General features: G+C 41.0%; 1 protein-coding gene and 2 long non-coding RNA genes across 3 annotated transcripts; all 3 read right to left on the reverse strand.

Moving 5' to 3' along the window:
* Nucleotides 1-5,217: 5,217 nt before the first annotated feature.
* Nucleotides 5,218-6,057, reverse strand: LOC146313525 (uncharacterized). The gene is made up of 2 exons (XR_014772121.1): nt 5,926-6,057; nt 5,218-5,367 (listed from the first exon to the last, which is right to left on the reverse strand). It is a non-coding gene; the product is annotated as an uncharacterized LOC146313525 (long non-coding RNA).
* A 22-nt stretch (nt 6,058-6,079) lies between these two features.
* LOC146313526 (major histocompatibility complex class I-related protein 1-like) lies at nt 6,080-12,988 on the reverse strand. Its single transcript, XM_084739490.1, has 6 exons — nt 12,851-12,988; nt 11,791-12,060; nt 10,053-10,331; nt 6,735-7,037; nt 6,443-6,550; nt 6,080-6,165 (listed from the first exon to the last, which is right to left on the reverse strand). The coding sequence occupies exons 1-6, from the start codon at nt 12,897-12,899 to the stop codon at nt 6,080-6,082; spliced, it is 1,095 nt and encodes a 364-aa protein (XP_084595616.1). The 5' UTR covers nt 12,900-12,988.
* A 497-nt stretch (nt 12,989-13,485) lies between these two features.
* On the reverse strand, nt 13,486-16,508 carry LOC146313527 (uncharacterized). Its single transcript, XR_014772122.1, has 3 exons — nt 16,370-16,508; nt 16,172-16,189; nt 13,486-13,685 (listed from the first exon to the last, which is right to left on the reverse strand). It is a non-coding gene; the product is annotated as an uncharacterized LOC146313527 (long non-coding RNA).
* Nucleotides 16,509-16,780: the final 272 nt, after the last annotated feature.

Consider the following 16,780-nt stretch of genomic DNA (forward strand, 5'->3'; position numbering starts at 1 on the left):
TGAACTGTCTGAAGCTGTGGGACAAGAGTCTGTCCATGATACATTCTTGGTCTGTAAACATTAAACACCAGTTGATCCACTTTTTCACTTTTCTAAATCCAGGTTGCATAAGTTTTACTGCTCTGTCTCACCACTGTGCTACAGGTACAAAGTGTCAGAGGACACGTCGTCTCTCACCATCTGGTTTTGTCCTTCACTAACTGGATTCTGGTCCAAAATATCTGACTGGTACGTGAAGGCCTTTAAAAGACCCTCCCAGTGGGAAGCTGGTCTTGTTATGTTTGGCTGTTCACAGTCAACTGAGAGTTTCTCTGCAGCCACACAACAATCTCTAATGTTGGTAATGACTGTTGCCAAAAGACTCATTCTGAAAGAATGGAGGTCATCCTCTCTCTGTTCAACCCGGAAATGATTGGCTGATTAGACTTAAATCATACAGACGGAAAGAGTCCACTTCCTGAGAACTTCCTGAGAACTAGCTCTGTCCACCCTGCAGTCATCTTTTCTCTATGTACTGCGTTTGGTTGTTTTTTCTCTGTTTTTGTTTTTTACTACGTCTGAGCCTGATGTTAGTTTGGTCCTGTTGATTTTTTGCCTGTTTGTGTGAACATTTGTAAATAAAGAAAATTAAAATAATCTCTCTGTCATTCTTGTTCATTCTTTTTCTTCATCTCAGTCTTTTTCTCAACTTTTCCTGTAATTAAAACTGCTTTTTCTTTTTTTTTTCCTTTTTCCTCACAGATTAGAGGTGCAGATTGTGTTGAAACATTAGAAAGTGTGTCAGGTCACCATCATCTGACTTCCACCATGTGGAGTAACTTTCAGCCCAAATACCTGCTGTGAATAAATCTGTTTCAACATGTATTTCAAGATTTGCTCTGAAATGCTGAAGTGTTTTGACAGTACTGGTCATGCATTGTTACTACATTTCATGTTTTTTATGTGTTAAGCAGCTGTGAAGTTGTTAGAAGGCACCTTTTACATGACCTCTAGTGACAAATGCTTCACTGAGTATAAATTCCATCATTATTTTAAGCAGAACAACGTCAGAGTACAGAGACAGTTCTGCTTCCAGCTATGAAAATCATCCAGGGACTCAACATCTAGTCTAATTTAAATGAACATTTACAGGTCAGACCAGTGTTATGCTAATGTTAGCTACACAGAAATCCAGTTAGCTAGCTAACCTGTCATTAGAGGTGGGGAGATTCATTGAGGTAATCGAGTCATCATGTCATATAAGTAACCCTTGTGTTGTCTTCAGGTCATAAATGACCTGCTGACTGTTTAACAGCAGAGAAAAACACCTAAATGATCTTTTTTTAATTTCAACTTGAAGTTTGATGACTTTTCCTTGAGTGACCCCAACAATAGAGAAAGTGAGACATTGACTTTATTCACATTATTTCATATTCCATGAAACCTGGACATCACCAGGATACAAAGACTGTCTTCAGGTCATTTTTCAATCACAGTCACAAAGTCAGTTACACACCACAAAAACCAAAGAGTAACACACACACACACACACACACACACACACACACACAGAGAGAGAGAGAGAGAGAGAGAGAGAGAGAGAGAGAGAGAGAGAGAGAGAGAGAGAGAGAGAGAGAGAGAGAGAGAGAGAGAAACTGAGATCAGGACTGTGTGTGCTACTGATTGCTCTCAGACAAAACTAAAAGTTTCTTGTGCAGATGCAGCACCACCTTTTCACAACTTCGTACGTGACTCAAGTTTGAACAAATTCACAAAATGTTCTTGAAAACACTGTGTGTCCACAGCTGCACAGAGTTGGGCTGATGAGGTGGGAGTGGCTGGCAGACAGAGCGGAGCAGAGGCAGGGTGAATGGAAAAGAACTGGGAGAGCTTATCTCCACAGCCATTTCTCAATACCAAGTACACCAAGTTCGGACTTACGGACTTGGCAGTTCGGACTTAGCAAGTTCGACTTGGGAGTACAGTCTCTCGAGGACGGGAGGACATAGGACGGTCATTCTGCTATTGGGACAGTAGCGTACTTGATGATGTCACCATCTCAGCTCATCCTGGCTTACCCACTTCCAGTTATTTTCACCATTAATGTATATTTGAAATAAAACAAAATATGATATAAAACACAATCCTGTATCTTGTTGTTTAAATGTGCAGAAAACAAATTATATCTTGTTTTACTACTATAGAGACATCAGAGCCAGCGGCCAGTTTCAAAAGGTCATGCCGGGATAAGGCTGTTTTAGCGGGGTAACATGTATGCTAACAGCCCGGTCATCTTGCCAGCTGGTGAGGTATGCTGGCCGTCCCGTTAGCAGGACAACACATCTCCGAAAACATCGGAGCAAATTTTAAACTACGCACTATCGTGATGAATCGACCACAGATTTGAAGTTTTAATGTCTACATTCTCGCATAAAATAATTGCATTCCATGGTACCAAAATAGTAGTATTTCAACTCTTGTAACTTAAAGTTGTGGGTCCTCTCCTCTGCCATTGTTGCTACGAAATGCATTCTGGGATACGTGGCTGCCCCAAGTCCACACAAGTTACCACCCGATGCATCCCCGATAAAACGGGAGGGGCAAGAACACATCCGGGTATTTGACTGTACTTGGCGAGACGCGGACTTTTGAATTGGAACAGTACTTGGACTGAGACTGATGACGTTTCTCAAGTACACAAGAACAGAAGTACAGAGAAGAACACATATTGAGAAACAGCTCACGCAAGACTCTCCAGCACTTATTCTCAGACTGTTTCCCTGTTGCTAACTGTCTGTCTCTGACTCACCTGCTTCATCTGAATCCTCGGGATCCTCGAGGAGATCTGCCTCATCGTTCCTGGTTTCTGTCTGTTTGTCCCTGTGCCTGTTTGCTTTTTCCCCTCTGACAACATTACAGTGAGTTTTCCTGTTTTCCCTGGCTGTGTGTTCTTGTGGAGTGGATATAATCACCTCTCCACCGGATACCCAAATCTCTGCCTGGCTTTGACTGACTTTCTGTCTGTTTGCTGCTAGTTTATTTACCTGGACTGTATTCTTATCAGGCTTTTGACCCTCTGCCACCTTGACTACGTCTCCTGTTCGCTCCGTTCTAGTACCGTTTCTCACCATTGAACTGTTCTGTATGTGTGAGTGTTCTGACTTCATTCACTCACAGCCACAAGCCTCTGCAAGTCCAAAGCTTTAAAATAGAACTGACTTGTTGAACTATTTGACTGTTTATGCTGTTTTCTGCCAAACCAACAATAAAGGTCATTATCAACGATAACTATTGTTCCGTGTGCTGCATTTGAGTCCTGAACAAAATGTTCTAGTAGTCCATAGACTATAAAAGTATTATCTCTTGTTGTAAAATAAGTTCTACTAATGCAGTACCTTGAGCAATGATAATAGTAATAATAAACCTCTACTTTAGTAAAGAAAACATCCATCCACTTATTAAATGCAGTTAGTGTCTGCAGTGTGAAGAGAGAAAACTCAGTCACAAAGTTTCTGATGAATGACAAGTTGTTTCTTCATGTAAAATAGATTTGGTGTTTAAAATCCAATGAAGCTGCTTTATTTTAGGGGTTTAGTGAAGGCGGCTCATTTTTGACCCAGAGGACAAGGGGAGGAAACAGAATGTGAAGACAACACAATGCAGTTTTTTATTACTTGAACAAACAAATATCAGGATTTAAATCTCAACCTGTTACAGACAGTAACTAGTTCATGTATTAACCCGACACAGCTTCAACTAAATAATGGCAGTTTTGCCAGATTATACAAATAAACCTAAACAGTTTGTTGAAAATGCAGCAGCCAGAGTCCTCACATCAACACACGAAGACAAAACATGTCCTGCAGTACTCTAAGGCCCCTCATGGATTACATGTCAGTGATGTGTTCATGAACATCCAGTCCAGTAAATGAGGCTCTGAGGCCTTCACGTCATCATCTTCCTGCACCTGGAATAAGATCCAGATGTGTTTCAGGTGATTTTAGTTTCTGTGGTTTTTATCATAGTTGTATCTTATTTGTTATTATTCTTCTCCATGTGTTTCTTGTTGCTACATGTACTTTACTTGTCAGTGAATTTCCCACATCAACTGCTTTTCTTCTCCTCTGTGTCCATGAGACAGTTGTCATGGATAAAAAATTTGGCGTCCTCTAGTGGTGCAAAGCTGAACTGTGTGACTTCAACTGATTTTCTTTTTCACTGAACAAAACACAAAACAAATAAATAATATATATCAATATGAGGGGAGAGTACTCTTTACAACCTTATATCTATTCAGTATCTATATAAGATCTATTCTTCATAGCAGGAGAGATTTCCATACATCTTTTAAATCAATCAATCAGACTTTATTGATATAGCATACAAACATACAAATGTAACACAAAGTGTTTCATACCAGAGGACCTGAGGGTTCTCGAGGATTCACAGGATAAAAGCAAACCTGATAAATAGGTAGGACTAAGACCATTAAGAGCTTTATAAACCAATAAAATTATCTTAAAATCAATTCTGAAGCACACAGGAAGTCAGTGCAGAGACTTTAAACTTGGTGTAATGTGTGCTCTTTTTCTGGTCCTCGTCAGCACACGTGCAGCTGAGTTTTGTAATAATTGTAATTGTAATTTGTTTTACTCAGGAAGACCAGAAAGTGGAGCATTACAAGAGTCAGTTCTGCAGGAAATAAAAGCATCAGTGTCTCTGTGTTGGCTTGAGAGAGAAACAGTTGCACTCTGGTGATGTTCCTAAGATGATAAAAGTTTCTGTCTCTGAGCTTTATGACCAATAATTAAGACCTCAGTTTTGTCCTGGTTGAGCTGTAGAAAGTTTTCTGTCATCCAATACTTGATGTCTAAAATACAGTCAATCAACTGTCCCTGAGTCATCAGGAGACATGGAGATGTACAGCTGAGTATCATCAGCGTAACCATGGAAACTGATGCTGCGCCTCCTGATGATGTTTCCATGTGGCAGCAGGTAAAGATTAAAAAGAGACAAGAGTTCACAGCTGGGGTTTAGTGCAGAGTTTTCATTTGTGTTTCAAAAGTGGAAACATCAAACATGACAATGTCCACGATGTGACAACTAAAATGCTGAGTATGACTGTGTCTCCCATGATTGGACGTCGTACTGATCACCACCAAAGACAGATGACTGCCTGCTGCCTAATAATACAAACTAGATAAAGTCCAAGACCTCGTGCTTTTTTCTTTCTTCACCTCTTCAGATCTTCATCTCAAATATAAACACAGTTTGATTTAAGAAAAAACTTCTTTCACAAATCAGAACCAGGTGTCTCTCATGAAGGAATAACAGTTTTGATGCCACAGTAACGTCATTGGAGTCCTTCTTCTAATCTTCATGAGGAACCTGTCAAGACAGATTAATAAATGAAAAGCTGAATAACTGATTTTAAATTGAAGACATATGTTTAGTGCACTGTTATGTTGTTATTTAAAACCAACCTGTTCTCAACCCAACTCATCACACACAAACAAAAAGTCACCGCCTCTCAGCGTCTGATACTGAGGCAGAAGATGATCTATCAGCCAATCATATGTCTTTGTTTCTGCATCCCGTCTCCTCACTGATGTTTCATGTAAACTATGGAAGAAAAGATGATTCTTTCCATCATCCAGTTTCCAGTTTTATTTAACCCAACACTGTTTTCTTACTGACATCAAGAGAAAAATGCAGCTTGATGATCCATGTTCACTGACTCTACACAGCGTTTACTGACATCAACGAGAGCTAAGCAGCACTTCACTGGAGACTCAGCAGCAACGTAGCTGCTCATGTTTGGTTGTTTTGTAGCTGAGTCACCAGTAATGGGAACAAACAGGACGAGTCTCAGAGGGACGGAGACATTTGGTTGGTTTCTGATGAGTTGGGAGTAAAAACAAGCTGTTGAAATAATCACATACTCACTGGTAGGAGCTGAATTTCTGCCTGGTGATGAAGAATCAGAAGGTAGAAGTAGAAAATGAAGTGAAATTTAATTTGAAATGATATAAATATATATGAGAGGACAGGACTGGATGTGAATGATTGGTTACTAATGCTCACTGGAAAATAATACCAGTCACATTAAAATCTTGATAATAGAACAATAAAATAAATATATTTTATTTTTCATAAAATCAAACTTACTGTTTGCACGTCTGAATCCTGAAACACAGATGAGAGATTACAGTATTAAAAGTGAAATCAGAATTTATGAAAGGACAGAAAGAAAACATGTTTTGTTCCTCTAACTCAGTATATATAGAACATCTGTTGACCTCTACTGTGTTATCATGTCAGTGAAGTTACTGAACATCAGCCAGCTCACACTTTGATTTTTAAAACTTTGTTTCCTTTCAGGACAAATATATTTTTGACATATTATCATTGAGTTGAAGCTGCAGGTTAAATCCAACAGTGGAGTAAAAATGTCTTCACTCACCATTATTGTTCCTTCTCCAGATGAAAAGTCCAATGATGCAGAGTATCAGCAGCAGCAGTCCTACAGCAACTCCAACAACAGCACCAACAGGAGACTCTGAAGGAGGAACTGGAACCAAAACACAACATTCACACTTTGTCTCCACCACTGGAAGGACATGAAGATGTTTGCTTTACAGCAGTGGTTCACAAACGCTGTGCAAAGACTCACTGGTGCACCGTCAGATTTTGTGACCATACATAATGTCCTTTGTGTGTCTTGGACACAAAACAAAAACTGATACCAGTCTTACCCCAGTTGGTCCTGATCATGTCTTTGTCCAGTCTGGTGACGATGTCGTCCTTCACACCAGGGAGCTGAAACACACAGTCGTACCTCCTCCAGTCTTCAGGTATGACTGATGAAATGTTCAGGTCAACACTCATCTGGAAAGTTCCATCATGGTTGGGGAGGATCTCTCCGTGGTCCACGTCCTCATGAATCTCCTCTCCATCTTTCCTCCAGAACAGTGAGGATCTCTCAGGGTAGAAACCTGTAGCGTGGCAGCTGACTGGAGAGGAGGGAGTCTTCTGGAGGAGAGACACTGAGGGACGCTCTGCAGAGACACAGAGAGAAAGAGAGAGAGAGAGAGGGAGAGAGGGAGAGAGAGCAAGAGAGAGAGACATGAACAGGCCCATACACCCATCATGTAAGAACACATGACAGCACTACATAACAAGACATTTGCTCCACAACATCCACACTGTGTGTGTGTATCAGTGTCAATGTTCAGTACAACGATTTAGACCTATTTTGGGTCGACTTCATGATCATGTCACAGTGTTAGCTGGCAATAAAAAAAAAAAGGAAGACAGACATCTACAGCCTCTCTAGTGGTCATCCAGGATTCATAGAACCGTAGTTACATACGTAACCTTCGTTCTATTTCATCCTACCAACAAAGTCACGAGGAATCAAAAGCACATACCTCATTGACAGAAAGCAGAAGAACTTGGTAGGAGGACCACACCCAGTGGGTGAGGAGGCAATGGCAATGTTCACTCGATAGAACCTTGTAAAAGTGCTTGGTGATGCCCAGGAAGCTTCGGCACATATTGCTTCCAGGGGCACCCCTCTCAGGGCAGCCCAAGATGTGGAAACCCCTCTCACACCAGATGGCAGGGGGTGACCACCTGCCTTATATGCATGACAGATGATGTCCACAACCCAGTGGAACAGACGCGGTTTGGAGAGAGCACAACCTTTCATAGGACCACCATGACACACAAAAAGCTGGTCCAACTGGCGCATTTCCACAGTGCTGTCCACATATGCTCTCAGAGCCCGCACAGGGCACAAAAGCACCAATTGCTTGTCCCCTTCCCCTACTGGCGGGTCAAACTGTGCCAGTTGGATAGGCTGATTAAGGTGTGAGTTTGACAAAACCTTAGGCAAGAATGCAGGATTCGGCCATAAGGTGACCCCTGAACCGTCTGAGTTCCACCTCAGACAAGAACTGCTGACCGACAAGGCATGAAGTTCGCCAACACGTTTCACTGAGGTGATAGCAAGGAGGAAGGCAGTCTTCGCTGACAACCACCTCAGGCCCGCCTGTGCCAGTGGCTCAAAGGGTGGCAAGCATAGAGCATCCAGCACCAAGGGCAGGTCCCATGCTGGAGCTCTCAGTGATCGTGGGGGGCGTAGTCTCAGAGCCCCCTTCAAGAAGAGGGACACCAGCCTGTGGCACCCCACTGTGTTGTTATCAACATGCCGAGATGAAATAGTGGCCACATACTCCTTCAGGGTGGAGGGGGACCGACCGCCAACTCCAAAATGGTAGGCACAGAGCAGCGCACAGGGTCCTCATCCCTCGCTGAACACCAAACAGAGAACAGCCACCTGTTCTCATACTGCACCCGGGTAGATGGTGCCCTGGCATTCAGAACAGTATTATGGACAGGACCAATACACTCGTTCAGCAGTGGATCGGGCCCTGCAGGGGCCAAACCCACAGCTGAAGGTGGCAAGGTTTGGGATGCCAGACCCGGCTCCCCAGCTGAGACAGGAGGTCCATTCTGTTGAGGAGGCGCCATGGTGAGCCGCAAAGGGAACCACGTTCGTCCTGGCCAGAAGGGGGCCACCAGCAGCACTCTGTGGCCCCGCTGAAGAACCCTCTGAAGCGTTGCCATAATCACAGGAACTGGTGGAAATGCACAAAGGAGACCTTCTGGCCACTCATGTACAAGAGCATCCTGCCCCAGAGGGGCATAAAGGGGGATAAAAGGGGGATAAAGCCACCACTCCCCTGGGGGAGGCTTGCTGCGTGACAGGAAGTCCGTTACTACATTCCGTTTCCCTGGAAGATACATTGCCCTCAGGCTGGCTAGGCGGGGGACTGCCCAAGTCAGGAGGCACCAGGTCTTTATTTATTTGAGAAACGGTTGAGATGTTGTCTGACCAAACTAGCACATGCTTCCCCCTCAGGTACGGGAGAAAGTGCTTGAGCGCCTGGTGCACAGCCCTTAGCTCTAGCACATTGATATGTTCCGTGTGGGCCCGAGCAGACCACTGCCCCTGCGCTGTTCTGTTCTGCTACACTGCACCCCACCCTGAGAGGGAAGCATCTGTTGTGACGGTCTCCCGACGGGACGGGACGGGACGGGACGGAACGGAACCCATGGGCATGCCCTGCAACATGACGGCCCTTTTCCTCCATGGAGACAGAGCAAGGAGGCAGCACCGTGACACCATGATCTTCCTGTGCCTGTGCCACTTGGCATCCAAGTAAAAGCTGTTCAGCCACTGTTGAAGGGGGTGTAGTGACAGCAAGCCCAAGGGAACACAGTTGCAGCTGCGGTCAACTTGCCCAGGAGGCGTAGATACTGCATGTAGGGTAACCGCCTGCCCTGCTGGAAGTGGGGGAGGAGGCGGCGGATGTCGTCCATCCGCCAAAGTGATGGACAGGCCTTCATGGTGACAGAATCCAGAGCCACACCAAGGATAGTGACAAGACAGCTCTTTTTGTGGTTCACCCTGAGACCCAGCCGGGCTACATGAGCCAGAAGAGCAGCTGTATCCTGTACCACTTGAGACTGGGAAGTCGCACACACCAACCCGTTCGACCAGATATGGAAGGACCTTTATACCCACAACTGCAGGGGCAACCACACACAGAACATCTGCTGTGCTGAGCATATGGAATGGCAAGACCTTCAGGAATCTGTTGAGGCCCCTGATCGAGTATGGGGCGAAAGACGCAAGACGGAGTCATTCAGTACTTAAGGCACTGCCTCTGGCGGTCAGGAAGGATAAAATAGAACTCAAAAAACAGTACAGGGGAAAAATAACATGGTCCAAACACGGGAGGGTAACACAGGATGACAGGCATGGGAAACAAATGAACAGACACAGACACAGACACAGAGAAACACAGGGGCTAAAAAGACAGAACTAATGAGACACAAGTGAAGAAACAGATGAAACCAATGACAATCAAAAAAGAGCAGGAAAAGAACAAAGACAGGAAGTAAAGACAAGAAACATGAGGGAGGACCAGGACTACCAAAATAAAACAGGAAATAACCAACAAAAACCAGAACCATGACAGAAACATCAGGTCATGTCACTCTACCTGTTCTCTGCAGAGAGCTGTTGCCAAAGTCCACATACCTCTTCACCAACTCAGGGAAAAGGTAAATGAGGTAATTCTCACTGCGCTTTGCTCTATCTTTGTCAGTATCCCATATCTGTTTGATTTGGACAGCCTGTGGTTTCAGAGCGGTCCATGTCAATGTCTTCAGGTCAAATGATATGAAGTCTTCTCCATTGTAGCCAAGCTGCATAAAACTGTTAACCTCTCCAGTCTCATCATCCCACTCACAGCCAGCTATCTCCTGTAAAATGTGGACAACTGAGAGAGAGAGAGAGAGAGAGAGAGGGAGAGACTGTTGTTATCAATGATGTACAGATGAAATCTGAAGATCTTAAAATGGAACATCGTGTGATGTTCTGCTTTTCTCACAGTCTTGTGTTGCACTCATGATTCAAGAGCAGATAATGACTGCACTCTTTCTGTCTATGAGTGAAGAAGCACAATTTGTATTTCAGTTTAAAAGTCACAATGGCTTGTCCTTAATGTCTTGTTTAGGGCTTTGAAGCTTCAGAAGTAATTTGTCAAAAGAATTCCAAGCTTCACTACAAAGGGAGGAGGGGTGGAGGCTTGTGAAACAGTGGTGGTGGTCTGAGAGTCAACAGAAGCGGCAGGGAGAACAAGTCATGATGCAGGTGCCTCGTCTTCCTCTCTCTGTTTTGTCAGCATGCATCCTGCTGAAGCTGAAGCACCAGTTACTGTCATCGTAGTGAGCAAACATAAGGGTTTATCAGAAGCCTGGAATGAACAACTGGGAGGATGTCATCAGTCATGGCAGAGTAGGGGCGGGTCTTCCTACAAGGCATATTGGGTATGTATGTCCAGGGAGTCAATTTAGTCTCTCAGCCAGGTGGTGCTATGACTTTGATTTACAACGAATATTCTGAATTCAAAATTATATTCAAATTGTAAAAAAGGTGACAGTGATTTGCACTTTGATGAATCTAAAATTCCCCATTTGAAACTACTGCAGAGTTTGGTCGGTAGGTTTGGTCACTTCTTTCAGTTGCTGTCATCAGGACAAAGGTACAGAGTCCCCTGTGCAAAGAAAAACATCTACAGAAAATCACTTATTCCTGTTGACATAAAATAAATAAAAAAGAGAAAGAACAGACACTTTTTAAAATCTGTTTACTATCTATTCTATTCTTTTCTATTCTAGTCCTGCAGTTCTCCATTCAGTACTGTGGATGGCGCCACTTGACCAGATGTGCCAATTAATGTCATTCTTGAAGTCCCTGTTTAATTCAGCTCTGTGTGCAGCAAACTTCAGTACTGAGTAAAAATAATTAAAGGTAAATTAATTTAGATTTATTTATTTTAAATATACTATTTTTATTTTAGATATTTTATGGTCTATTTGGTATATTTTCCACTGGACATTTTGGCTGCTTATGTTTTTATCTGCCAGACCACTAATGAGATATTCCATTGTTTGAACCTTTGTGTTTTTTAGAGTGAATATTCTAACATCATTTGTGTCCAGTCTTGACAGCACTACTATGATTCATACCTCCATACTTCCAGCCCCCTGCTCAGACCACTCATCTTCAAACTCAACCTCATTTTGATCTCAACTACACACATGTGAAGCTTTATGAAGCTTTATGACTGACCTCTTGCACAGTTGAGACACAAAACCTTTGTCATGATGGTGCACACACACATCCAAAGTCCACTATCATGGCTGCACAGTCAAAATAACATAGCACAAACTTACCTCCACTTTGGTTGAAGAGCTGCTTCAAATCATTAACCATGACTTTGAAAAGGCTTGGCTGATTTGTAACACATTCATATTTGTACCGCTTCAAGTGCCCAGGATTTCCTTCTAATAATTTCTTCACCCAGTCCTGTTTTAGTTCGACTGTCATTTTGTTGGTGTCACAGTAACACACCTGAACTCCATCAACCTCTGTATTCTCCATAAACTCTGGGAAGTTTGGGATTCCACAAGATGCAGTTATGAAAATCACGAAGGAGTGTTTCACTGCAGGACGAGAAAAAGATTTCTACATTCAGTAAAAATATTCGCATCATCATCATCATCTTCATCATCAGCAGCAGCATCATCTTCATCATCATCATCATCGGGGCTGTGGTAAACTATACATTTCTTAAACAACTGTTTCATGTTATTATTAATAAAGTAGATGAAAAAACTTTAGTCACCCAAATTCAAGACAAATGTCTGAGACTAAAACAACTGAAACCAGATTATTAACAGAGGACTTTGAAACTGACGCATAAAAAACACAAACTGCTGAATAAAAATTCACCAGAATGCAGGACATAAAATGTCTGACACTCAAAATCTCATGAGGGAGGATTTCCAGACTCTCTGCTTGATTTGTGTCCCTGAGCCTGAGGTTCCTGTTAAGGTGTCCCTTATTTGTCCACATTGAAGTTGTCAGTCCTCATGATAAAGGACGCGCTCTGCTGCAGCAGACGTGTCGTGATGCGTCCGTGTATTTCAGCCGAGCAGAGAGAGAAGAGGAGGCTTGTGTCTCTCATATGATGCTCTAAACAAACGGAGCTGAATTTGACTCAAACTTTTAAAAATGTTACAAAGACAAGTGAGTAACCATCATAAAAAGGAGGGTAAATGTTATTTTGTATTTAAAATGGTGCATAAACAGTGTTTACTCCACACTACAGCCCTGCTCGTCATAAATGTGATGTATTCAGTGTGATTCAGTTAAAACACAGTTTTATCAAGTTAAAATAAAAATGAAACTAAGACAAAACAAAGAACTTAAAGATTTAAACTGTGATCTTACCTGCTGATGAAACAGGACAGAAGAGAAAAAACAAAAATAACTTTTCCATCTTGTTTTGATAAAGACGTGCTGATAAAGAACTGAACTGAATCAGCTGCGTTCTGTTCGATGTCTTTTCTTCACAGAGTCAGATGGGGAGTGTTCCTGTTTTGACAGATCGGCGGTGATATCTGGACTGGACTATAGTGGACTGGACTGGACTGTAGTGGACTGTAGTGGTCTGAACCACTGGATGCACTCTGCTGCTCTCTACAGCTGCTGTGATGTCTGTACTGTGACATGTTTCACAGGAGTTAGTAGTTTTTAATTACAAATTATTACCATAATTATGCTCTATAAAATGTCTGTCAATACTGCAGATAATGTGTGATAAAGCATTTTTAAGATGCTGTAGAGAATATTATATAACTTGTATTGAGATCCGACAACACTAATAAAGTTTGACTGAAATGTTGCTTAGTCTTTATTTTCTACCTGAAGTAAAAGATTTCTACCAGTAAAACTTTGTTAAATGAAGCAGTTTTTTTTTAACCCTCCTCAGTTTTTCATATCACCTGTTTAAACAGTAAAATTACATCAAACCTTGGTGAAAGAACATAATATATTTCTACTAGTAAATTTAAAAATGACCAAACTTTTCTTCTTCAAAGTGAAGGACTTTATTCATAGTCAGTGAATTGGTCTATGTCAGATCACAGTGGTCTTCCTGAAGAGTCTTCCTGTGGATGAGACGTCATGATGCTGCTGTGTTGTCTTCAGGTTGATGTGTCGATGCCACACTGACCTTTGGATTGAACATCAACGTCGCTGCCATGTTGGACAAGAAAAGACTGACCTGTGAACAGATCCATGTACACTGTGATGCTGCAGTTCCTCTGAATAAAAAACACCATGATGTTTATTTTTCAACCAAATTCAATGAATTGTGTTTTTAGATTGTTTGAAGTTTTAAATTCTTGTCTGGGATAAAGGTGTTTTCTAGTACAGAGTAAGTTTATAAAAGTGAAAAAAATGAAGCAAACCAAAACATTTCATAAATTAAATATATTCATGTATAAATCTTTAAAGAATAAAAGTTCACCACCAAAGTTTTTAGGGGGTGGACATGATTTATCACTTCCCAATTCTCAAGAACTGACTGGCATCTTAAATTAGCCCCAGACAGAAACTGCAGGGAACTCAGGATGAGGTGATGTTTTCAAAATAAAAGCCCCACAGATTAACCGTATGTTAGAAATTATTTGCCAGGAACATCCCTAGTGTCCATAATTCATAAAGACTGTGATGCTAACTGGTCTCCAGTTGGCCGACTCAGTCTGGTCTCCTTCTTTAAAACTTGTGAGTGATTCCTGCAGATTTTAAACTGTTAGGAAAATCAGCTTCTCTAATAAATCTGTTAATCATCTGTGTAACTGGGGAAGACAGAGGAGGGTTGTAGCTTTCCTCTTTATGTCCAGATATCCTGAGACACTGAATTCTTTAGACCTGATAAAATGTCCATTACTTCCTGATTAGAAACTTCTGTTAGGAACAGAACAGGCACTGAATCTTTAAATAACATGATAACAGCATCTGCAATTTCATTTTCTTCCTGTGTTCATATTATATCTTAATTTTATAACACTTGCAACATTTGTTTTCCTCTCTGGAGAGATTATTACAAAAAAGATTTTATGATTCTCTCTGGTGTATTAGAAAATATAAGACAAGTTAACAGTGAACATTACTGGTTGGCCTGTTAAGATAAGATAAGATAAGATAAGATAAGATAAGATAAGATAAGATAAGATAAGATAAGATAAGATAAGATAAACTTTATTGATCCCACACCAGGAAAATTCATTTGTTACAGCAGCTCAAAGATGCAAAATACAGGTAGAAAAGGAATGAGTAGTAAACAGAGTATAAATGTAATACAAAATAGAAAGGAATAAAAATATACAAATATACACAGAAACAGTTTATACCTTTCACTTATATAGACATATGTATATTATGGGCAGGTGGAAAAAGTTACAGGATATTTTCACAAGTACTTTAAAACACATGGTGTGTAACATTAGTCTTTGCTGTAAATGTTTCTTTAAATTTGAAGTTGAGTTCTTGGATGAGGACAGAATTCAAAGAAGAAGGCAGAACAGTCACTGATGTTTGTTCCTCTTTTCTAATTAAAGGACAAAATAACATGAAAATTTTCACCCAGTGAAGCATTTTTTCACTGGAGGACATGATAATGAAGTGTTATGTGTGCACACTGCACATGGTCGTATATTCTTCTTTATTTAAAAATGTTTTTTAAAATTTTAATTCTGCTAAATAATCCTCATTTTTACTAAATCTAACTGTAACCTGATAATACCTTTTTTCTGTAACTTTAATGGAATACAGTTACCTTTTTTGTATCCTAATTATGTAATCATGTTACATGTAATCCATTACTTCTCAGGCGAGGAGTAAACATCACAAGATATTATGATGCTGCTGTTATTCATACAACTGTAACTGATGAACATGTGCACTGACAAAAAGAGACAAATGGTGTCTAAGAAAATTGTGGACTTTTTGAAAAATTAAATATCAACAGAAAAAGAAAGGACAATAAATTTAATCTGGACATTCATCAATGTTCATCAGTTCACAGTAAAATGTACCAAATGTTGAGTGAGTATTCTTACTAAAGCCCAGTGTTTCTGTTCAGAGATGTTTTGACCGATCATTAGACCCTGCAGAGGGAATCAGACTGTGGCGTCATAAATCTACTGAGCCCTCTGACAGGCGTCTAACCCCGACCTCACCAATCTTTAAACTGCTTTAAATCCTTCACTCACCAAAGCAAGCAGCAGATACTCTGCGGTGTGACCCGACCTCATATCTACATTGTACCTGCTCAGACCTAAAATACTGATTATACAGGCTTGATAGGAGACTTCATGTGAATGTCTGGTTCCACTAGATTCAAAAATGATCACAAACATCCATTTAACATGCCTGGATAGGACACACATTACTGCATCAGAGGAAAATTAATTATCAAATAAAGGATTTGTGAAAACATTTTTAAATAGATTTAAAAATAAATTTCAGTCTCCTTCAGTTCTGTAAGTTTAAATAAAATCACTTGACATGTGAGTTTGTTTCTCAATCAGGTCTCATGCCCACAGCTGGATTCAGTTCCTCACAGAGCTCAGAGCTGCTGCCAAGAGCTGTAAGGTCACAAACTAACTGTGTCTAGTCCACATATATATACACATCTGTATATTTTTTATCTACAGCATCAAGTGTAAAATCAGTTGAAATAAAATAAAAGTAAGTTTTACTTACATGATGGAGGGAGTTTGTCTGAAATCAAAACAAAAGACAAATCTGATCATGACTTACAGGCTCTGAGTCTTACAGCATTTACTGATGGTTGCTTCAAATTGTAAAATGAAGGGAACTGGTGCTTGTTTAAATTTTGCAACCTGGATAAAAGCATCAACTCAAAAACTAAAATCCAATCTTTCCATTTTTCTCCCTCACCTTTCTTTCTTTTGTAAACGATGAATCCAGCAGCAATGAAGATGAGAGAAAGAACAACCACAGCAGGAACAACAGTGACATTCATGTTACTGGGCTTCTCTGTTGAAGAAAAAAAGATCAATACACATATCTATATTGTAGGAGCCAAATATTGCAGAAATGATCCAGAGGTTAATTTTATAGTTCACTGTTTGAACACTAGGTGTCACTGTAACATTGTTATGCTCGGGTCTAAAGGTCGGATGGTTGCTGTTGTCATCAGGTGTTTAACCTGGAAGGGCAAATGGTTTTTGACCACTGTGGCACTAAAATGTTTGTCACAGCATAAGTTGAGTGTTCTGGTCTTTTTTGGAACAATACTACACAATAAATAACAGCCTGTGGGTTCAATGAAGAAGCAACACAGCGTAC

Source organism: Lutjanus erythropterus, chromosome 16 (genome assembly GCF_056507025.1).
Source record: "Lutjanus erythropterus isolate fLutEry1 chromosome 16, fLutEry1.hap2, whole genome shotgun sequence".
NCBI lineage: Eukaryota > Metazoa > Chordata > Actinopteri > Lutjaniformes > Lutjanidae > Lutjanus > Lutjanus erythropterus.